This window comes from Anomalospiza imberbis, chromosome 1, assembly GCF_031753505.1.
Source record: "Anomalospiza imberbis isolate Cuckoo-Finch-1a 21T00152 chromosome 1, ASM3175350v1, whole genome shotgun sequence".
Lineage (NCBI taxonomy): Eukaryota > Metazoa > Chordata > Aves > Passeriformes > Viduidae > Anomalospiza > Anomalospiza imberbis.
Window position 1 is genome coordinate 110,526,476 of NC_089681.1, and position 23,276 is coordinate 110,549,751.

Consider the following 23,276-nt stretch of genomic DNA (forward strand, 5'->3'; position numbering starts at 1 on the left):
GGTGCAATGCCATGCATCCTCTCCTTGCTACCGCAAGTCCCGCTAACCAAGAGGGTGGCCACTCAGTCGTGCTGCAGAGCCGAAAATTTCCACCCACACGTTGCTCGTGGCGGGGCATTTCATTAAAACCAAAATAATTGTTGCGGATTTTTATTTAAGTGCGGTCTCGCAGCAGCGCAAGTGGCATCTCCGCTAATTTTCGCTAACTCTATCGTCGCTTTGAAGGAGAGGAAGCGCCTGCCCCTGCCCAGCAGCAACCCCCCCCCCACCTCCCCGGGCTCGCCCGCCCGGGCACGGCAGACCCGGCGGCAACCGCAAGAGCGCGGAGAGGAGCCCGTCAACCCTAGACTGGGCGTCAGAAAACAATTTCTCGAGAGACTTAATGTTTAAAGCTGCATTAACGCCTCGGTGCTTTCAAAGAACGGCCCCGAAGCCCCGCTCGCCTCCCAAACCCAAAAGGGGCGCGAGGGTCTGGCGACCGCCCGAGCCGCGGCGCATCAGACCCACGGTGGTAGGGGGTCCCCGGCACTGAAACCGGCAGTATTAAAAGATGGGGGGTGGGCGAAGGGGGCTGGATGCGGACGGATGGGGGCAGGTCGGGCCGGAGGAGGGCGAATGTTTCCTGCCCGCCGCCGACCGCCCCCCGGCCGCCCCCCGCAGCCGGGCGGAAGTCAGCCCGCGCCGTCGGAGCTTAAAAGGCTCCCGCACGCCGCGCCGCCCCAGTGCCGGCGGCCGCAGCGGGGCCGGAGCCAGCGCCGCCGCCAGCCCCGCGTCCCCCCCCCTTCCCCCCCCTCCCTCCCCGGGGCCGCCCTCCGCACCCCGCCAGGCGGGGAAGGCGCCCGGCGCGATGGCTCTCCCCGGATCCCACGCCGCCTGGGACGGTGCTGCCGCATCAGTGAGTAATTCCTGCTAATTTACCCCCCGGGGCCGGTGGGCTCCGGCTCGGCAGATCGCGGGGGAGGCGGGCGTTTTGGTTTTCTCTGCTTTCCTCCCGCCGCCCGCCCCCATCCTCTCGCCTCTTCTTCGGGTTTTATATTATTTTTGTTTTCTCAATAAAACACCACGCGAAGAGGCGAGATGACAAAGGAAATGTGATCCTAGGCACTGCAGGGGCTCAGAGCGAGAGAGAACCGGAGAGGAGGAGGAGGAGGAGGGGGCGAGCGTAGCGCTCTCGGATAGCATTGCACAGCGGCTCCAATTTGTGCGAGCGAATATAATACACCCCCCATGAATAATTCAGGGCGGCCGGCGGGGACCTGCCGCTGCTCCTCTGCCCGGCCGCAGCAGCCTCTGCGAGCCGCGCCGAGCCCGCGGCACTGACCGGCCGGCAGCAGCCGCCCGAGCCGCCGGGTACCGCGTGTGCCGGGGCTGCTGCGGGCTCGGCGCTGCCCTCCGCGGGAAGCCCCGCGTAAAGGAAGGCGTCCGGCGGGAGCCGGGACTCGGAGAAGCGAGAGAGGGGACTGCCCTTCTTGGCCGTCCTCGGAGCCCTTTTATTCTTCCCATCTCCTCCTCCGCGTCCCGCCAGCGTGAGTCTCTGCCGGTGGGGTGGGCACCAACGCCGCCCTCCATCCCCACCCCCCAGTCATGCGGTGGTGGAGCAGGCGTCGGTGGGGGAAGACTGGAGCCGGAGAAGTCTGCCTGGCCACTGTGTTTCAGTGCCTCTCTCTCTCCTAGAGCTGCTCTGGATTGCAAAAGTGGAGGGGGGAACTGAAACGAAATTTCCCCTTCCCCCCCGACAAGCACAGGTTTAAAAGAAAAGAGGAAAAAACCCAACGCCCCAAGAAGAAAGAGCGAAACTTGAATTAAGCCCCTGCTGCCCCCCCGCCCGCCCGGCCGAGAGGGACTTGCACTGCCGCCCCGACCCGGTTCTGCGGCCGTGGGAACCGGAGCCAAGCACCGGCGGACAGAGTTCGGTCCCCGCTGGATGCGGCGGGGATCGGGCGGTCGGCGCCCATGCACTTTCCGTTGAGGAAGAGGACAAGTAACCAAACCACGTTGTCAAACTGCTGACCCGAGGGGGAGATGAGAAGACTGTGTGAGGTATTGACCGATCGGGGAATCGATACAATTTGTCTAATGCAACGGGGGATCGGGGGTTAAGTACATGAGAGGGAAGAGAGGATCCATTTACTGAGGGAGAACGGGACAGCTACACCTTGATACCAAAAATACTCCCCCCTCCCCGCAGCAGCCAGCCCGGCAGCAGCGAGGTACGAGGAGAGGACCCAGCTCCCTGCAGACCGCCGGATCGATGACACCGTATTTGCAAAACCGGCCTATCGATCCCACTTGGCAAAACGACTGATCGATGCCAGCTTGCTCGTAAGCTGCTTGCAGAACTACCTTCTCCCCGCGCCTCTGCTTTTCCGCCCACGCTTTTTCTTTTTAAAATTTTTTTTTGAGGTAGGAGGGACACGTTTTTGCCCCCCATCGGGGAGTCAGGCCCATCTCAAATGGCTTCGTTTCCCGAGTCCGACTTCCAGATCTGCCCGCTGTGCAAGGAGATGTGCGGCTCGCCGGCTCCCCTCTCTTCCAACTCCTCCACCTCCTCGTCCTCCTCGCAGACCTCCAGTTCCTCCGGGGGCGGCGGCGGCTCCTCCTGCGGGGGCCCGCCGCGGCGGCTCCACGTCCTGCCCTGCCTGCACGCCTTCTGCCGCCAGTGCTTGGAGGCGCAGCGGCACCCCGGCGCGGGGGACGCGCTCAAGCTGCGCTGCCCCATCTGCGACCAGAAGGTGGTGATCTCGGAGCCCTCGGGCATGGACGCGCTGCCCTCCTCCAACTTCCTCCTCAGCAACCTGCTGGACGTCGTCGTCGTGGCGGCCGCCGCCGACGAGCAGAAGAACGGCCGCGCCACCGGGGCCGGCCCCGCCGCGGGGTCGGGCGGGGGCGGCGGCAGCAACAACCGGCACCACGGCCGCCCGCCGCCGGGGCCGCCCCGCGCCGCCGGCTCCTCGCCCGCCGCCGCCTCGGCCGCGCCCTCCTCGACGTCGTCGTCCTCCTCCTCCTCGGGCGGCGGCAGCGGCTCGGCGGCGCTCCTGCTGCGGCGGCCCCACAGCCGGCAGGGCGAGCCCCGCTGCAGCTCCTGCGACGAGGGCAACGCCGCCAGCTCCCGCTGCCTCGACTGCCAGGAGCACCTGTGCGACAACTGCGTGCGGGCGCACCAGCGCGTCCGCCTCACCAAGGACCACTTCATCGAGCGCTTCGCCGCCGGCCCCGCCGCCGCCGGCCCCGCCGCGCCGCTCGCCCTCAGCCCGCCCTACCCCGCCTCGCCATACAACATCCTCTCTGTCTTCCCCGACCGGGCCAGCTACTGCCAGCACCACGACGACGAGGTGAGCGCAGCGAGTGAAGGGAGGGAGGGAGGGAAGGGGCGGCCGCGCTCCCGCCCCTGGCCGGCGCCAGAGGGGCCCCGCCCGCATCGCTCGCTGCTGGGGGGCGGCAGGGACCGGCCGCGGCGCTCCCGCCGCCCCGCGGGGCTGGGGACAGGGGGCAGGCCCGCCCCGGCAGCGGCCGGTGCGGGGCGCAGGAGCCGCTGACACACCGGGGGAGGGCGTGCGGCCAGGCGGCAGCGTCCCGGGCGCGCCCCGCTCCCACCGGGCGATGCTCCGCGCCGCCGCCCGAGAGGAGGAAGAGGTGAGCCGGGGGGCGCCTCCGCGAGGTGCGGGACATGCCGTCCCCGGAGGCGGCCGGCGGAGCCCCGATCTGCCCGTGAACGGTTTTCAGCGGGGACATTGGGCGGCTGCAGGCGCTGTGCCTCTCAGGAGGAGCTCGTCGGACGTGTACCGTGGGGTGGTGGGGCCGTGGAGATGCAAAAGAAAAAGTTTTGGTGTCCCCCAGAGTCGCAGTGCTAAGTTAAACTGGTTTGTAGAGTCTGCTTTGCACAGCCGTGTTCGGCGTGTAACGCACTGGAGAAAGAAAAACGAATAAATAGGGAAGCAAGAGAACTGTGTTGAGAAAAGGACACCTTTTTGATTAATTAATGATAAATAAATAAAAGGCAGTGAAAAAGTTAGCAGAGATACTCACGCTTGCATATGCCAGCTACATATACTGCTCTTGGTGAACATCTTGTCTGCTTCTGTGGTGGCTAACATCTACTGATGCAAAAACAGGAACTTGCTTTATGTGGTGTTAATTTAAAGCGCTTTGGCTTTGCAAGTTTTGATTCTGGTGACCCTAAGTATGGTATCATAGATCTTAAAAGAGGCAGTGGCTTCTTCAAAATGTACTTGAAAGTGTCTTAAGTTTCATTGGGCTAGTTTCTTACTGTGATAGTTTGAAACTTGATTTTTCGTTTGAAGCTGGAAAATAGCGATCTGCTGACTTTCCCCTTTTGCTCTGGGGGTCAACGGGGGGGAGGGGGGATTTTGCTGGAATTTTCCAGTAACCCGGTGTTGGAGGTAGTTTCCTCCCAGGATGAAATTGGACAGCACAACAAGGGGTTTCAGGGGAAAAACTTGCCTGAGGACAGGGGTAGTACAAGAGTTTCCTGTGGGATGCTTGCTTAACTGATACACGAAGGCATTTAGCCTAGGGAAATGTGATGCCTTTGTCTTCAGTTTTCAGGGACACTTTTTCTATCTCTTCTAATGTTGCTATAGCTATGAAATAATTCTAGAAAGGTCTGGCATTTTGTGTTTCTTAAAGTTACTAGTGGCAGAGGACACACCGAATGAATTCTGTGGAAAAAGTCCTTAAAATGATATTTGGGGGACGTGAAGTGTGATTAAAGAACAATCAAGTTTTTTAATAAAAAAAAATTAAAAAGGCAACCCAGAAACGTTATGGCAGCTGGGCTGCTTACAGCTTTTCGTGGTATCTCAGTATCTCCCTAAGAGTGGGCTTCCTAAAGCACTTGTGTAATACTGAATGCTAGACTGAAATGAGGCATGATGTTTTTAAGACACTAAGGAAAAACATCTTTCTGCATTCACTTTGGAGTATAACTTTGGTCTTGCGGTACAGGCTAGAAAGCTTCTAGTTTTTGTGTTCTTAGTAGGATGAAAGTTCTTTTTAAACTGTGTAAAATGAAACAATTGAGGGCTTTTGGCCATAACATAGAATATCCAGCTTCTAATGCAATGTATTCTGAATCACTTAGTAAAAGTAGCTGGGATAGGAGCTCCAAGGTATTTTTTGGACTTAAAAGCTTAAATTGGGAACAAAGGTATTCTAGCCTTGCTTAAACTTTTCTAGAAGTAACAGGTATTCTAGCCTTGCTTAGCTTTTCTAGAAGTAACTTCTGAAAAAGCTTAGTTTATTTTGCATAATTTTACTTTCAACAGTGCACTCTGAAAAGAGTACACCTCTTAAAGGCTTGGGTTTGGGTGTTCCTGTGTCCTGTAGACCTAGAAATTGTTTTAAAACAAGTAAGTATTTTCAAGCCTTCAGCTCCTGTTGAGAAAGGCTTTTATTCTGCAAATTAATGATCTACTACTGTTCTTGATTAGTGCGTTTTGGTGGCTCCTTATTGCAGGTGTGCCTGATTAGCATTTATAAGTATTTATTATTCACGCAAGAGGAATTGTTTGGAGGAGACTGACTGTTGGGAACAGTTTGTCCTGTAAATCTTTATCACTTTGGCTAAAAATATAGGTGAGGTGTACATTTTTTTTTTTTTTTTTTCTGAGAAAGGGTGGCTGCAAAACTGTGAGGGTTATTGCTTGTTTAAGAATGCTATTTACAACCTCATAAAAGGAACGATAATAGAAAGGCAGCCTTCCAGGAGAGTACTTAGTGCATCACTTAGGCACTTTGTGGGGCTAATGGTGTAAAAACAAACCTAAAATGCAAGGCAGGAATGGTAGCCGGAAACCTTAGTATTAGTAGTTAAAAACTCAGGTTCTGCTCGGTCTGTGAGAAAAGCTGGTGAACAGGATATTCCCTCAGATTAATTCATGCAGGTAAGGTTTGGGCATAGGCAGATCTCATCTGCAAGCTGCTGGAAAAGTAATTCTCTTAAATGCAGAGTTCTCCTTCCCCAGGATATATCCTCCTTGCCCTGTTATAAGGAGTTTGACCCCATCCCTGAGGATTTCCTGCACAAAAGTTGCTGGTGCCCTTATTTTGTGCCTTCTTGCCTAGAACATGATACTCCTGTCCTAATATTGCTACTCATCTTTGTTACCTTTCCTCTTGTTCCTCTCTGGTCTTTCCACCCCTCCTTCTGGGAATCACTGTCCATTCCCCATAATTTTCCCTCATTCCACCTCTGCTTTGAGACTCCCACGAGTGAGAAGGGAAATGGCACAGTGGGTGGTTACTTACAGGGTGTTCCAAGTTTCAAAACAAGACTACACATACACATTTGCCAGACAAGATCAATGTAGTTGCTCATCCTCTTAATGCAGAGAAATGCAGAATTCAGCTCTTAACTGGGATGTCTGGCGTGTAGTCTCTTTTTAGTGGAGATGGTTCTGGTCTTGGTTGAGCTGTTGACTCCTGTTGTGTGCTGTAAGTACATAAGTCTCTGAAACAGAGAATATTGACTGTTACACCAGTGGCAAACATTAGAGAGTGGAACCCTGGACACTGCTTTCAGGGTGGCAGTGCTTGCAGATACTGCAGGGATGCATGAAAGAAGGTGAATAAAACTGTTGGGATGGGGGCGGGAAGCAAAAGCCAATTCTTTGTCATAGAGCTTCTGTTGAAATCCGGTCTGGTGGTTTACTACTGGGAACATCACTGTCTGATGTAAAATGGTATCATGGCAGCAGGGGCAATGCTCAATTTCAGATGTTTCAAAGCATACTACAAAAGTAACCATGTTGCAACTGATAATTTTCTTTTGTCTGGCAATGTTTTTGTGTATATAGCACCCCCAATGCTACAGTAGCAACTAGGATGTTATTGTTATAAAAACCAACTAAACAGAACACTTGAAAAAGATTTTACTTTAGTCTTACCTATAATTAAATCAAATATCCTACCTGATATGTCAATGTGTTCTTGATTGTTTCATCTCAGACTGAAAGAGCACCTCTCTTTCTTTTCTTGGAAGTATTAATAGGCTGTAAACAAAACCATGATCTGAGAAAATGTTGGAACAGCTGTAGGACACTTGGCTTGGATTGATAAACTATCTGAATTCAAGTGAATTTCAGGAAGTGAAAAATGCCACAAGTTGCAAGTTAAATAATTGGGGTTTCATTTATGCCAGAGCTCAGCTCCTGTGTGCTTGAATATAATTTCATGACAACAGTGGCGGATGGTCAAAACACTTTAATAGCAGACTTCTAACGCTTTCTAGGGAAAGTGTGGAGTTGCCAAATTCAGTTAGCTTAATGGTGTGTGACCCTTCAAGTTGTCATATTGCTCTACAGATTCAATTTTAGAAATGGTTCATGGACTACTAAGACACAAGACAAAACCCTGTAGCCCCACAGCTCGCTCTGTTGCAAGAAAGGATTTTAAAGGCATTTATCCCCTCGCCCTTAGACACACTGTTCCTCCTCCTTGCATCATGTTTGTCTTTGGTCAGGTTCTTAACTGATCAGATTAATTTACAAACTCTTTTAAGTTTTTTGCCATATCAGTGAGTTGCAGTGGTTCATGAGGCTATTGGAGCATGCGGACAAGGCTCGCTAAAATCAGATTGCTATGTTGAATTCTGGGGTTGCATATATTCCTGGATTTCTTATATTTTTAGACTACAAATAAAATGAATTCCTTCTTAATGTTTTACAGATTGTGAAAGATGCAATTTTGGAGGATTGTACATGTATAGGGGAAAGCATCCAACTGCATAGCTGTCAGCTGAACTGAAAGCTACTTACCTGGTACCTTGGCTAAATTTGCTGATTGAATTTATGTCTTAAGCTGGTCTAATGTAGGGTAAAGCTGTGGTTTCACAATAGGGAGCAAGCTGTCTTAACATCTCATGGCTACTTAGAGAATAGGGGCTCTCACATCCTCCTCTGTTCTCACCAGGCTTGGCTGTGCACACTCAGGAGATGCTTCTGTGAGTCAATTTAACTTGCTTAACATGACAGAAAACTTTTTTTTTTCCCTTTTGCTAGCACTGGTATAAGTTTATTTTAAATGCAAGCTGAACTAGTATGAGGGGAAAGGAGGAATAGAGTGGTTAGACAGGAATGGTAGGTTAAATGTGGTTGCTTTTGTGTAATGGCTTTCCATACTGCCAAATGTTGAGCTTTGCTTTGTGGTGCTCCTGGTGCCATCCACCCACACGTCTCGCCAGAGTAGTTGGCTGATGCAGAGGGAGTATGCCTGAGTTCCCAGTTCCAGTTCTGCATCTCTTGCTCAGGGGTTATTTACGTGAAACTGCAGTGTGGGGTACAGGCTCTTGCTGTTTCTCTGTGTAATGATTAAGGTTTTTGCTGCCTAACAAAGAGATTAGAAATTTTAGGAGTGTATCCAGAGGCAGTGGTTTTAAAATGTGATACTTTGTGTCACTGGTGTTGTGACTGCTAGAGCTTCAACTTTAGAGAAAAAATGTGCACATGAGCTAGAGAAATTCATACTTCCAGTGTATGTAAGAAACTGCATATAGTTCTTTGTACTCATGCAGCCTTCATTTATCATAATTACCGTGTCTTTCCTCTTCTGATATCAAAGCCACATACAGGTGCCCATCTGAGGACAGTGCTTCAGATTAGGTTACTGACAGTTGTGTTTTCCTTTTTAACTTTTTCCTGATGAAGAAAGCAGGGTAGTGAGTCATTTCGTTCATATGTGATACATGAAATGTGGATTTAACATCCATAGGATAAGGGGTTGGAATAATCTTTTTTTTTTCCACAGTGTTTTTTAACTTACAAATACTGTTCAGCTATCAGGTGTTAAACCTCTGGGATTACTCTGCCTTACCTTACCTTCCCTTTAGATGCCTCTTCCCCATCATATCTTTAGCTCCTGGCTGTTCTCTGCATGCAGAAGTAATTTTATTTAACTCCTTCTCTTTAGTAATAGAATTAAAACTTTGGGTTTTAAAAGAGCTTTAATACCATACTGGAGAATGCAAACCCCCCCTGCTTTGCCATTGACTGGTGTTGAAATCTGCTCACCATTTTAGGGTAAATACAGCAAAGTTGTCAGGTATTTCTCTTGGTGACAATATGATGTTGTTACACTACTCGCTTAATTAAACACGATTTCGGACAATTTTCAGTGAGTAAAAATGGGAAAAAGCAGATATGCCTTGGATGTTCAGGCATGTTTCATGGACTGTTTTTACTTAGAGCCTGTCTTTAAAAACCCAAGAGTATTGCTGTGAGTAAGGGTATTACTTATTACTATGCTGCAGGCTGCAGCATAGACCTGTGAGGTTGTACTGACATACAGCTGGAGATATGCATACAATAAACAGGCATGAAACTAGACTACTGTATACCCATAATTTTTTAAAATTATGGTTTTGTTAGAACCAATGCCTTGAAGTGTATCTTGTAACTGGGAGAGAAGGTATAGCTGAATTTTTGCTTCAATTTAGTGATGAAATTTTTCATGTGTAGCAGTTTCTCTTTTCAGCTAAACATGTGAACATGCTTGCTAGACCATGCTTCCTTAAAGAAAAACTACCTAGTTCCTCTGTTTTAAAGTCAAGGAGGTATAAGTCCTCTTTCAATACTGTCCCAACCCAGTGTCTTCCTAGTTTTCTTCCCATATTCCCTTCCTTCCTACAAAGTTGTTGGTGTCTTTCCATCAGGCAAAGAAAGAACCACAATGTGTTGAGAGCACAGACACTGAATGCAAGACTAATGTTACCACAGATTAGATATCACAGAAGGGGTTTATTGTCTTCAGCTGTACTCCACTTTCAGTAGAGCAGTTACAAATATAGTCTTGGATCATAATTATGTAGTACATAATTTTTACTAATGCTTTTAACCTATCATTCAAAGTCTTGAATTAAAGTGTAGAAATACTGGATGGGACTGGCTACTGCTTGGCAATCCAAGTATTGGTTAATGTAATGAATGGATGTCCCTCATCCTAAAATATACTAGGCATATTGACTTTCTTTCAGCTGTTCTCTTTATGGGCTCAGCTGCAGCCTGTTCCATGGCTTGTTTTCTCCTTTCCCTGCCTGTGATTGAAGAAGGGCTCTGTGGGTGGGATGGGTTTGGTCCTCCTAACAAATTAAGCTTGTGCATCTGAATCAAGTTACAGAAATGGAACAAAAAAACATGTTAAGGAATTGAGCAGTATCTGCCAACTTCTACCTTGAGTACCAAATTTCTTTACTATGTAATGTCACCTCAGACATTATTTTATTATTCCTCTTTGCTCTACCATCTTGAAGAGGATAAATTGTATGTGGCTAAGACAGTAGTGTGCTTCTTTTGTAAAGATCTTTTGATTCTCAGCTACTTGTTTCTTCCTCTGCTATCAACCTCAACAAAATAAGTTCTTTTCAGTTAGAGTCCATAGCTGCTAATCTTTTTTAGCAACTAAAAATGTTGGCCAGCTTTGAATGTTTTAGCTGTATAGCATAGTATGAAAAAGGAATAAAACCCAGTACCCATGGATGAGGCTCATGAATATATATTCTGTGTTGTTCAGGCATCTTGGATATGTGTGCAATACTGATGGAAGAATTAATTCATAGTTATGTGTTCAGCTCTAAGAAATAAGAGCTCCATTCCTGTTATTTCACTTGAGTGTGTAACGTGCATTGCTAAAACCCCAGATGGTGAACTTGTTGGCTTGGATGATGACTAGTTAGCAGTTTCCTTCATATGTGGTTGAAATATTTTTGAAGTGACTAAGACTTGAACCGGAATCTTCAAATGCTTATTGTTTTATGGTTCTGTATGCTTTGTACTGTATGCCTGCCTCCACACTGGTGCTGACTTGGAGAAAATGGATTACCTCCCAGCAGTAGGGAGGCAACTTGAGGCAAGCTCTAAACTTGTTGGACTGGCAGTGGCTGAGAATCACTTTTCAGAGTTGGGTACTTAAAATTCTGGGGATTGTGAGATACACCTTGAATGCTACAGAGAAAACCTCAACTGAAGAAACATGCGAATTGTCTTTAATTTCTGAAGTAGACAAATTAACCCAACCAAAGGCAACTGCTGTCACCTCAGCAGCTGTGTTTTACTCCTGTTTGTTACTACAGTATTCTCCTAAAAGCACACAAGCAATCACCAAGGCTGCTCTTTTATACCAGTGCTTTCCAGGGATGTGAGAATAGCAAATGCTCGCCCTTTAATCTGTGTTGCAGGGGAGAAGGGTGCTTTAGAGAGCCAAAGGTAATAGCTAAACTTGTGTTGCATCATTTTCCCTCTAATGTTGCTTAGTCTCCATGCATAACCAAAATATTTAAAGGTGTTCTGTGAAGTTTGCTAAACGCTATCTTTTTCAATTGGTTGCTTGTATTACATGCCCCCCACATATATTTTGTGGATAGCCAATATTGTTATAAACTACCATCTACTGTAAATATTTCCATTTGCTAGGCAAGGTATTGTGAATGTACAGAACTGTCAAATGCTGTGTTTGGCTGGATTAAAAGGCTGGCAAGGACCTGAAATTCAGCAATCAAACTTCAGTGTGTTCTTGGATGGTAGTGCTGGAGCTTGTTGCTGTAACTTCCCCTTGTCCCATGTTGTCTTGGGTTTTGTGGATTCTGTTTGGATGTCTAGGCACTTGCTGTCCAGAGTGGCTGGCATATTCTAAAAAAACTACTGTTATACAGCCTTTTGTTCAGCTGCTCTTGGTTAACAAAAGGCAAACTATTATTTAGGGTAAAATGTCAGCTATCAAACTTCAAATCCTCCCCCTTTCCCTCCCCTTCACTTCAGTGGTTCTTTTTATGCAGCTATTCACACTGTCAGACAGTTAAGTGTACAAAATAAAAATCCCTAGCCTTAAATATTGGGTGTGAGCAAAGCATGAAAGCTGTCTGCATTACGGGTGCCCTTAAGCTTTGTAATCCAGCCTAGTGCTGGATCAGGGACTAAAGAAATCCTGTTGTCTTGTGTCAGGGTTGGTAGTGTGATGCACCAGTGAGCGAGTCAGTACGGGTAGCCTGACAAGGTTACTATTGCTGGTCTTCTGTAACCTTGAATAATGCCATGTCAGGCATGCAGGGTGTAAGAGAGAGCCACCAGGTAGCTCCTGGGGTCTTGTTGCTGCTGTGTCTTGCTGTGCTTTGAAAGTAAACTGTATGGTTCCAGGATGTTTTAGTAAGTGCATGTGTATGTGAGGCAGAGTGGGTCTGACACTTTGAGGAAGAACTTTCTCAGAGCATAGAAAGAAGGAGCAGCATGCCTCCAAGCCTGCTTTTTTTTTTTTTTTTTCCCTTTTAAAAGCAGTGCTGGTAAAGGGTTAAATTCCAGCCCCCTGCAGCACACCCCGCCCCCACCGCTATATACGGTATGCCTAAAGGCACTGGAGATTTAATACATTGAAGTTGGAGCGTGAAGGGGGTCTGCAGCCTGCTAGACAAAGTCACTCAAATTTCAAGAATACTTGATCCATACAAGGATGTTACTTGAGAAAGGCATGGCTTCTCTGTTAAGAAACCGGTTGCCGATTGAGCTGGCTGAGTGTCCCGAACACAGCTTTTGTGGCTAGATGAGCAGATTGGAAACCAGATTTTCTTAAATCGATGACTGACTGATCAGCAAGCTAGCTAAAGTTGTTGTGAGACCCGAACAGCCTTCCTTCAGAGAAGGGGTTATTTGTAGGGGAAAATGAAAATTGTTTCTCCCACTGAAGTGATTGCAAGTTGTAGGCACTATTGTGCAGATAATGATACAAGAGAATTCAGTTGAATTGACTGAATACTAGACTGAAATAATGGAAAATAATTTCTCCTGGCTAGTTACTGTAGGAGTACCTACAGTGTTGCCATTATGTCCCAACAGGATGTATTTGGTGTCAACTTCTCTTAAAGGCTTTTAAATGAATGGGAAAATATTGGATGGGAAGAAAGGAGGGACAGTTCATAGATGAAAAAAAAAAAAAAAAAAACAAAACCAAAATTATCATAATAAAGAAATTGGTATTGGGAAGATCAGGCAGTGGTCTGGAGTGGATTCTACCCTAAAGGAAAAAAAATAACAAGCAACAATAACAAAACATTAGGGAATTGGAAAGGATGGAGTACAAAAGAATTCCTAGAACACTGAGGTCCCAGTCTTTCCAGTGCTGCTCTTGTATATACTAAAATGGTAATGGGGGTAAGATTTAATACTCTCCTTGCTTCTTCCTCTCTTGTACTTAATACAGTTGTCAGTGAGGGGACAGATGTAATAATCCCTGCCTCCCCCAATACCATGGAAGCATTGATAAGATTAGAATTAAGAATTGGAGTTATAAATGGTGGCTGTTGACAGTTCCAAAAGGTAACTACATGCCCTCTCTTATCATGAAGGTGCTGTCTTCTTTCTCTGTTCCAGACAACATGTATTTTAATTGACAATATTCCATGATAGCTCCTGCACTCTTCTTGCATTACTAATTTTTTCAAGGGCTCTGAGCCTGTTGCTAGATAACTAATGCATGGCCCCTGAGCTTTCTGTTGCTGTTGCATGGTTCCCTTGCTTGAATTACCCTGTGTAGTGGTTGGTGGGATGGTTCATATGGGCAGTCCAAGCAGGCTGGGCTGAGTGGAAACACTGCTGAAGTGTCTTGAGCTGACTTTTACTGCGGAGCTGGCAATTTGCTGGAGGGCTGTCCACTCCAAACTTCCAGCCACTCCTGAGATGTGCTTTTTTCGTTTGTATGCACTTCTCAATGCATACAAATTTGATAAACTTCCTGAGTTTTAGACAGTTGTCACTTGTCAAAACAAACACGACTTTATTTTCATGTTATTGCTTTTCTGGCAAAGGTGGAATTATCCCACCTTTGCATCTTGTCAAAAGTAGTTCATTACGTGTCTCTGAATCTGAACTGTTCCTCAGGAACGGTTGTGTCAAGTCAGCCGAATTTCTTTGTCTCTTACCAAAACAAGTGGAAAGCCTCTAAGGCAATGATCTGCTGAACCTGGGGTACATGTGGGCCCCTCATTCCAAGTGGTTTATTCTTCAAATAATATTTCCAGGGAGCAGTTGTACGCCCTGATGCTGTTACATACATTGTCGTAAAAATTGAAAACTTTGCAATTTAGTAAGCCAGGTCTTCTAGAGAACCACTAGAGAGATTTTTGCTGGCAGTTCTGAAGCACTGCAGTTACAATTAATATAATATCTGCATTTCATTTCCCCTTGTAGGAGGCTTTGGCATTGACTTGGAATATAGGTAAGGTCAGCATGTCTTTGCAAAGACCCGAGTAGTTGGATTCTGTGGCTGGCCACTTGAGCTTGTAGTGGCATACTTGGGCTTGGCTCAGATCCAGAGGCTCTTCTTTCACTGGAACACTTCCTTGTCAGTCCTTTCATTTCTTTTCCTATGCCTCTGAGCCAGTGAAGGGAGTTCAAGTAGTACGTGATTACTGATAGTCTTTACTAGTGCTCCTATCTTGGTCTCTTGGCAACGATGCCAAAAAACTTTATACACTGTTAGAACAAATAGAAGAACCATAATTTAAAAGTGCAGGCATTAACATAAGCTGACTTTCACAAACTGCAACAAAAAAAACCCAACTTGAGCTGTTTAAGTTAATAGTTTCATTTTCATATATCAGTCCTTAAATGCAAGCAATTAAGTTCTAGTTTTCTTCAAAGATTACCATAATTTTTATAGTTGTAGAAGTTATTTAGGGTGTTAAACTACTTCTGACAATATTTTAATTGGTTTCCAATTTGCTTGTCTAGCTGCAGAAACTTAGTGAGGAGGAGTTACTCGGCTGCCTCACTTGGCCACCAGTTTCTTAGAGTGAAGTCATGCCTTTCAATTAACATCCTTGTAAATACAATTCATAGCATTTTTATTCTGATATCACTTCTGACACCTGTTCTTAATGCCAGCCTGTGCCATTCAGCAGAGAACAAGGGCTGCTAAGGAGCATCAGCTGATGGAACTCCTCAATGGTGTGGACTGAAGACATGTTGAAGGTCCCTTTCTCTTGTCCAAACCTATTCATCTCATTTCCTTCTCCAGGTCTGCCTTAAACTTAGAGAAGGAAGTTGAACAACATAGATGCTTTGAATAAATTTTTGGTGAAAGCCATAGTTGTACATTTCATTATAAATCATTCTTGTGACTAGGCATCTCACTTTTAAAATGTCGTGGTTTTTGGTAGTGCAAGTCACTGTGTAAACATGGAACAAGTGTTCATTCCTCTCAGCTGTTCAGTAGTACACTTTTTCTGTTGCCATTCATTTGTCTTCATTATATATTGTCAGTGTATGCGTGTAAACATCATTTTTATATATAGTATTTATGAGGGTTTGGCTAGCTTAATAAGACCAACTTATTTTCTCCTAAATGAAAGATAAATCTTGACAGTTAATCAATCTAGGAATAATGTATTGAACCAGTACCCTGTCAGAACTGCTGTTTTGTCTTCACCAATGTTCAATACAGCTGTTTCAGGAAAAAAAAAAAAAAGGAAAGCTGTTTCGTGCATATTTTAGAGTAACTGGTCTACAATGTGTCCTTCCACTGAAATTTTTAAATTATCATGGGGAAGCCTTGATGGTGTCCTGTCTTATATTATTTTAATATTAGCTTTCTAATGTAAGCAGCAGTAAAAAATCATGGACTCAACTGAAAATACCATAAAATGCATGAAATTCAATATGATCTTGTCTACAAGAGAACACAATATTTTCATCAATGTGTGTGTTGTTTGAATTTTAAATTCATTTTAACACCATCCCAGGAGGAAGCATTGAAGGAAACACTTCTCATCAGCTAGGGGGTAGATTGTAAAGAGGAAGTGTTGCATATCAAAACAAAGACCAAAATAAAATAGAATAGTGATACCTCCCAGCTGAGATCACTGTATGCTATCCAAATGTGCTGTCAGCAGGTGAGAGACTCACTGACAGGGAATGCTGTCTTGGAAATCTTGTTTCATCCAGTTATTCCTCAGCATATGAGAACACAGCAGTAACCTCATTGCAGAATTTAGGTACATTTGTATATGGCTTCTCTAGGGATGGAAATCTGACAAACTATGGGATAATGATAACCTCCCTCATTATAACTCTACCCTAATTTTCAGCTTTTTGCAGTTTATTCTTCCCTTTGAGAACAATTTTCTCACTATATGTAGTGGTGTATGATTTTGCTCCAAATCTTCCTGGTATGAATTTTTTTCGATAACGTGTGCTTTAGTGTTATCCACCTGTATTAGTGAATTCAGATTTTGGATGTAGATGGGCAGTTTTCCACTTGGCTCCCCTGGCAGAGGTACTTTGACAGACAGCTATGTAGTCCCTTGCTGAAGGAGGGATGTAGTAAGGGGAAATAGTCTAAGGTGACTGACACAGCTCCAAGTCTAGTAACTTCTTTTGGATGTACATATTCTAATAAAGTAGCACAAGTTTTTTGTGCAGCATGATGTGAAATGATATAAAATGCTACACTTACTATCGAAGAAAGGAAACTCCTCTTCAGAAACCCCTGTCCAGCCTGGGAAAACTGTTGCTAGTCATTCACTAGGAACAAATGACTGTTGTTGGAAGATACTTACCTAGATCAGTAAGAGTCAGAATATCATGGTGTGTCAGTTGTTTTTCCCCATTTCATGTATCTGTTTTTCTCCAGGCAGGGGTGACATTCCTGCCAAATATGAATGCCATCACACTTTTTCAGCTACAGCTGGGTGGAAATGCTTTCAGAATGAAAGATCTTTGTAAATCAAAGTTTAAACAAACAAAAAGAAACAAAACCAACCAAAACAAATTCTCAAAACACCCATCGCTCATGTGGTCAAAGAAGCCACTTGGAGTAAACTGACTTGTTTCATGTTTGATCCCATATGGAGTTACGGAGGGAAACCATTCCTCGAGTGCTTTTGTTAAATAAAGCTGTTGCCATGAATTAAGCAACGCTGCTCTGGAATGTTTCTGATCATGGTCTTGCAGAGCTTGTGACCTTTGCACTGAACATGTGAACTGAAACTTCATCTTCCAGTGTTCAATAACCATGTTAAAAATTCAGAGGTGAGGCAGTCTTGGGATTTCCTTAGGCTAGCTTAAATGCCAAGTGAAATTTAAGTACCGATTTATAGAGCTACTCTTCCCTTTTTTTTGTGCTCAGTCTAAGGTACGACTTTTATTATAAGTCTGAAAATTCTTTATCAATTAAAAAGACCTCCACAGTTGCATAGACAATGTCTTTAAATGCTTTCATTTATAGAAGCCTACTAAAGCATTAAAGTATTGCCACTTTCTTGTCTAGATGCATTCAATTACTCTAATTAGAATGCTTGTAGTAGTATACTACTACTGCTTCTTAAGGCAATTGCTTTGACCAGGAGCTAGTTGTAGTGCCTGCAGAGGATATTCAGTTTTAACTGGGCTGCAGCTGAAAGGGGGAGAGAAGCAGTTTAAAAACTGTGTCTCTTGCAGTCCATCACTTTGATGCCACTGGACTTCTTACCCAAATAGAACGCTATTAATAATTAGTCTTCTTCCTGTTTACCAGATAGGAACACTGCCACCTCTTGGCTATTCACCATCCTGACCTTTCTGAAAAGTTTTTTGCTTGTGATGTTTTCTGGTGCAGTGCTCCTGAATAATTAGGTGGTAGTATAGTGAAAGCCTTAATATACCATGTTGTAGACTTGAGATTTTGTATGGATATCCTAATAATTGTGGACTCTACCCTGAAACTAAAAGATGGAGTATTACTTGGTCAAGTGACTTTCAACTCTGACCCATTGCAGTGTGCATCCCTTAAAAATGTGCTAAGATGGATTTCTGCCCTCACTAGATTAGCTGACCACACAATTTGGTAACAGTGCTGGCATCTGAAAGTAATGTCTGGCACAAAAGGGATTCAGCGTTTTTGCCATTAAAAGGGAATTGACAGAGAATTTTCTACTGATCTTTATTTGGTTTTGGTCAAAGCTATGTTGATCAAATGGTGAATTCTACAGTTGAGGAAGAAAGGCTGTGTTAGGTTCTGACCATGTTTCTAATATCAGTTTTAGTGAAGCTGGCTTGAGAAGTAGTTTAAAATATTGCAGCTTCAGGATTCCCAATATTGTGGGGGGTTACAATAGCTATTAATTCCAGAACACTTCCCAGTTAGAAAGGAAGTTATGCTTCTACCCAAAAGCCTTTTCTTGCTGTAAGCAGCTTTGTCTTTTTCTGTAAACATCCAGTGTTTTGCTGGCCACATGTTTGTCTGGTTGTGCAGTGAACTTAATTCTCAAGAACATGCACAGAAAGATGACTTCTTCAGCCCAGTTAACCTGCCACAAACGAAATGAGCCTTAAGGAACATTCCCTAATGCTGCCTTTTTCTCTAACAAGCCAGTCCAATGAGTGCTGGGAAGAACTCTTACTTAAGCCTGCCCATGTGTGAGAGAAGTCTGACATGCCACTTCTCAGAGGACTTTTCCTGTAGAAAATTCTGGTGCTAAGCAGTGACACCCATAGCCCAAAGAGCTGTAACACCAGCTAGTGCAATCCCCACCTCAAGCAGCGAGTTTTAGTGGAATACTGAAACTTGAGAGAGAGACAAGGTGCTTACAGAACATGAGAGGACTTCAGTGGTTGAGTGGGATTGTCAGGATGCTAACAACATCCTGACTCTTATATTAGCAACTGGAATTAATTTCTTGATGTGTAATTTAAGCTCCATAATGGTAATAGAGGATCTGGGTTTCCAGCATCTGTTCATAAGTTATGTCTCAAAACTCCTTCTCAAAGGTGGTCTCCTTCCTACATCCCCTACCCCAGCCCCTTCAGGTGTGGGGGTGGGAGGTCATGGTGGGGAAGCGGCTTTGTGCTGTTGTGTCCCTGTTTTAAGCACATCTCAAAAAGGAGGCAGGTGTAAATCTAATTTCCTGTGAATGGACTTTCAAATATAACTTCTGAGATGGTGTTTTGGAGTCTCTTGTGGGAGAGACTTTTTTAGAAGAACCAGAGTGACTGGCTTGAGAAGGAGAGTAAGGGAGAGCCTGGCTTCCTCATCAGTAGGAGAGGAGGGGGTCCAGGGTGCCAGTGGCTCTTATTTCATATAGATAAATTATTTATTTCATATAAATAAATTACTTATTAAAAAAAAAAAAAAAAAACATGAACTCTTGTATTACTGCAGTACAAACTAGAAAATAAGCTGCAAAGCTTTAAAGACCTTCTGTAGCCTTAGCAAATAAGGCTTCACTGTGCAGGCTATATGCTTCCTTCTTGCAGATCTTGGTGAAGTAACAGAAAAGGATGAAAGTTACTATACAAGCTTTTTAAGCCTTCTTGCCTGGCTTCATGAATCAAGCTTTAGAACTGCTGAAATTTCATTTTTGGATTTAAATGACAAGTTATTTGATAGTCTAGAAGTTACTAAAATATTCTTGTTTAGAAGAAAACCCTCTGTGTTGTGTTTAGTTTTGATGGCATACAGATTAAAGGTGTATTTTGCTGGTGCTGTGGCATTAATGAAAATACTATTTAGTGCCTGTTTTTCAGCATCCTTAGTAGTGCAGAGTCAGTCGCACTGTATAAGCAATAGTGATGGATTTTTAAAATGGAGGCTTGCTGGAGGGAGGAAGGATTGGCAACTATTTGATGTATCTAAAAATTACTGGAAAACAGTAATTTTCAGAAGCGTTTCTGTAGTGGCAGATTCATCGGAATAAAATGTTAACTGAATAGTTTTGACTAATTTGTGATAAAAGTGAACAGATAATGGAAATTTCAGGATTGCTCCCGGCTATTATGATGGCTAAGTATTTTGTATGGAAGAACAAAAACCTACCTTAAGGATTTTTTTTTCAGCCTTTTTGACAAAGCTTAAGAGTTTTTAACATCTCAAAACATGTTTGACCTCCCCACCCTTAAGCCATTTTGACACTCTTTACCATTGCATTTCAACAGGAAAGAAAGATCCTTTTTATAGCCAAATGGCTTCCTCCTTCTCTTCTGCCTCTTTTCCCCTCCATCCCCCACCCCAGAGAGCCTTTCTAGCAGCTCAGGCTTCAGCTGCTGCCTGGATACTGGCTACATCTGTCTTGTTTAGATGGTCCTAAGAAAAAACAGCGCTGAATGTGACCGGAGGGCCAACAACAAGATATGTTTCTTTTCAAATTTGAAAGGAAGCCCTGCACTTGCTTCTGCCTGTTTCTCTAAACTGTTTTTAAATCAATCACGGCTCTTGCTGGTAAATGCTTTCAATTCCCTCCCTCCCCGAAATGGTCAAAATGCGAAACATTTGAAAAAATCTAACGAGTTAAATATGGTGGTGTTCACAAGCCTGTTTCCCCTCATACAGCTTCCAATTTGAGGAAATAAACTCTTTATGGGCTCTTGCTTTGAGACAGCCATTGGGAAAAGTTTCAAGGAGGATAGTGTGACTCTAGGTGGAATTTGGAGGCTTGCAAGTCCATAAATACTTACACTGACGGTAGGCTGGGCTTTTGTACTTGCGTTAACAGGGGCAGCATTAAAAACTGATTTTGGACCTAAGCAGTAATTGATGTTTTGTGGTGAAAAAAGATGGTGGCTGTCAGGAAAAGAGTAATTGTGTGAGGCAGATGGAGGACCGAGTAGTTCCTATTTTGGGGGGAATCATCTGATACTTTTACAGTGCAGGATTAGGGCTGGAACAATGAGAATCTCTGCCAGTCAAGAATGGAGTTACAAAAATGTGAGGTGATGGTTCTGTTTTTTAAAGGTTCATCAGCTGGGTGGGGGGAAGCCATGCAACTTGATCCTTTCATAAAATTCAGCCATAGGTAAAATGGATTTGCCCTTGTAACAATACCTTGTTACACACAAAATAGGAGGAGACTATTAATGCTTGAGAACACGCAAATGTTTTTGCATCACAACCTCTGTGTGCCTGGCTGGAGGTGCTAACTTTTGGTTAGTAGTGCCTTTGCCACCCCCCACACCGGAAAATGCATCTTTATAATGAACTGTGGGGAACAGAGGAGAAAGAAATAGCAGGAGAAATTGCTCTTTTAAGAGTTCCTATCATCCCTTGATTAAATAATGATTGCTGCTACTTTTATTGGTTAAGGAACTTATTAGCCATTTAATTTTTAATAGACTTATACTGCAGCGAATAGTTCTGTGTATGAGCTCTATTTTCTTCCTAGCTGTGAAGTTTTTAGTCATGAAAATAAGTATGTAGGAGATGCACCCGAAAGAGTTGGCATGTTACTGGTGTGACTTGGGTATCCAAGAACCTCGTCCGTTAAATTTTGTGGAAATGTTGCTAGAGTGAAACTGTGTTTCACTGCAGCATTTCCTCTGTAGTTACCGTGCTTGAACTTTGGAATCCACTCTCCTGGCTTTTGTGTGGGGAGGCAGAGCAAAATGGATGTTTGCGCTGAACTCAGCACGTGCACTGAGCTTCAGATAACAATTATTTGGCTTTTTAACATCCTTGTATTTGGCATGTTGAGCCAGCCACACGGGGTTGTCCTGTGAATTCACACACAAGGAGGAGGTCAGCTCGCTGGAGCTTTCATTTCCACAAACCTCGTCTTGCTGCACTCGTGGTTCTGTGCAGAGATAGATAACCTCACCCAGCTCTGAGGTGGTTTTGGCTTGTGTTCTGGAACAAAGACTGAAGTTTGGTTCTTGGATGCATTGTAAGGATAGTCTCTACCTCAAGGCAGTCTCTCTTAATGCATGCTGCAGGATTTGGTATAGAATGTGTAGCTTATTCCTAGAACAAGAGGAGTACTTTTAAAATGTGTTTCCTTGTGAAAAGCTGGATTAAATAAGAAAACAGATTTGCAAAAAGTGAATTTAATACTTCTGATTCAATTTCTTCCAGACTTGAAGGAGTAGATTTCAATTTAATTCACTGATTTAATAAAAAATAGTGGCCTGACATCTGCTGGCTCTCAGCAGACCTGAGAGAGGTCACAAACTGGAATAGGCTGTGCCTATCCTGGTGGGTTTAACAGTGCTGGCACAAGGTGACGTGTACACTAGCTAGATTTTTGTCTTCATCTGAGAGAGCTGTGGAGGCCTTGGAGTCCAAATTCTCTTGCAAGTAAGCTGTAGCTTTGTTTTCAGACTTCTCTTTAGAGGTGTGGAGTTCCCTGTCTGGAACAACCTGCTAATGCCCAAAGACCTCTCTGATTTGAAACCCATGTCCCATTTCCCTGCAGAAAAATGGGGGCACTGGGGGATAGGGATGGAAATTAATGTATTAATGATCAGCCTTGCTTTAATATTCAGTGTGCTAAAATCTGAGGGATTTTGAGTTTCTGTCATACTAGGCTGTAAGGATTGGTCTTGGTGCAAAAACCATGCACTTGGCCCATATATAGCTCAGTGTGCAGCCCTGTTCTGCTGCTGGGGGGTGGAGGATGGACACTGCACACAGTAGTGGACCACTGGGGGAGCACTGAGGGCACTAACAATACTGTGTTAGCGCTTACACAAATCTCCCGATTTTTATTCCTCTGCTTGGGAAGCTGAAGTTTGGCCGCCTCCAGCTCCTCAAAATGGAGGCTGTTTGCTGATACAAAGGCAAGCGGCGATGCTGTGCTGTTGCCGGAGGGCGTTCCTTCCCCACCACTTGGCTCCTTCAGGCGCTGGTTCTGCGGTGGCCCCAGCGAGGGAAGGGCAGTGCTGCTGCTGCTGCACCGCAGAGGAGGGGCAGGCCGGCCCCTCTCCTCCCTGCCCAGCTCTTCCTTCCCACCACTGGCTTGCACATCAGCACCAGCTTTTACACCTCTAGTAGTACTCATGTCGCTTTCCCATCATCAGTACAACAAGCTGTATTCCTGATCTGAGCTGACTGATGAGCAATTTCGTCCTTTGTAGACCGTGGATGAGTTTTCAGGGTAGTCTTCACATCAGTTCTCTGGTGGCACCACAGGGTGCTGGTGCTTGCTTGTCTAAAGTGGGAGGGTGCTTGAAAGGGTGGTGATTCTGGAAGAGGTGGGTTTGCTTGGGTCAGCCTTGAAGCCTTTGTGGAGCCTCTGCTGTGTATTTGTGAACACAAGTCTGGGGATGTACTGGGTGCTGCATCGTGGAATCGATAAATGTTTCATGTAAGTTCAGAATCTTTGGAAATAGAGCTGACCTCTCCTCACAGCATCCACAATGCAGCCCTGGGGACTTAGAATTCTGCCTAAAGTAGAGGAGAGAAGTAGTGTGGGATTGGGATAATTACCTGAATCTTGGAGCCTCTTGGGATTGAATAGCTTCTGTTTGATACCATGAAACCACAGTACTAAACAGCTATCTCTTGCTGTAAACCTTAAGCCACATGCACCTTCA

At 45.0% G+C, this 23,276-nt stretch overlaps 1 protein-coding gene across 4 annotated transcripts in view; it reads left to right on the forward strand.

The window, feature by feature from the left end:
• Positions 1–809: 809 nt before the first annotated feature.
• Positions 810–23,276, forward strand: part of TRIM71 (tripartite motif containing 71) — a 62,140-nt gene continuing 39,673 nt past the window's right edge. Inside the window, exons 1-3 of one of the 4 annotated variants that reach the window (XM_068205959.1) lie at positions 810–895; positions 1,746–2,322; positions 2,408–3,332. In XM_068205959.1, the coding sequence (XP_068062060.1) occupies positions 2,309–2,322; positions 2,408–3,332 (939 nt within the window). In that variant the 5' untranslated portion in view covers positions 810–895; positions 1,746–2,308. Of the gene's footprint in view, positions 896–921; positions 2,323–2,403; positions 3,333–23,276 lie in introns of those variants that run through there. The other 3 variants (XM_068205967.1, XM_068205973.1, XM_068205950.1) reach the window with 3 other exon arrangements.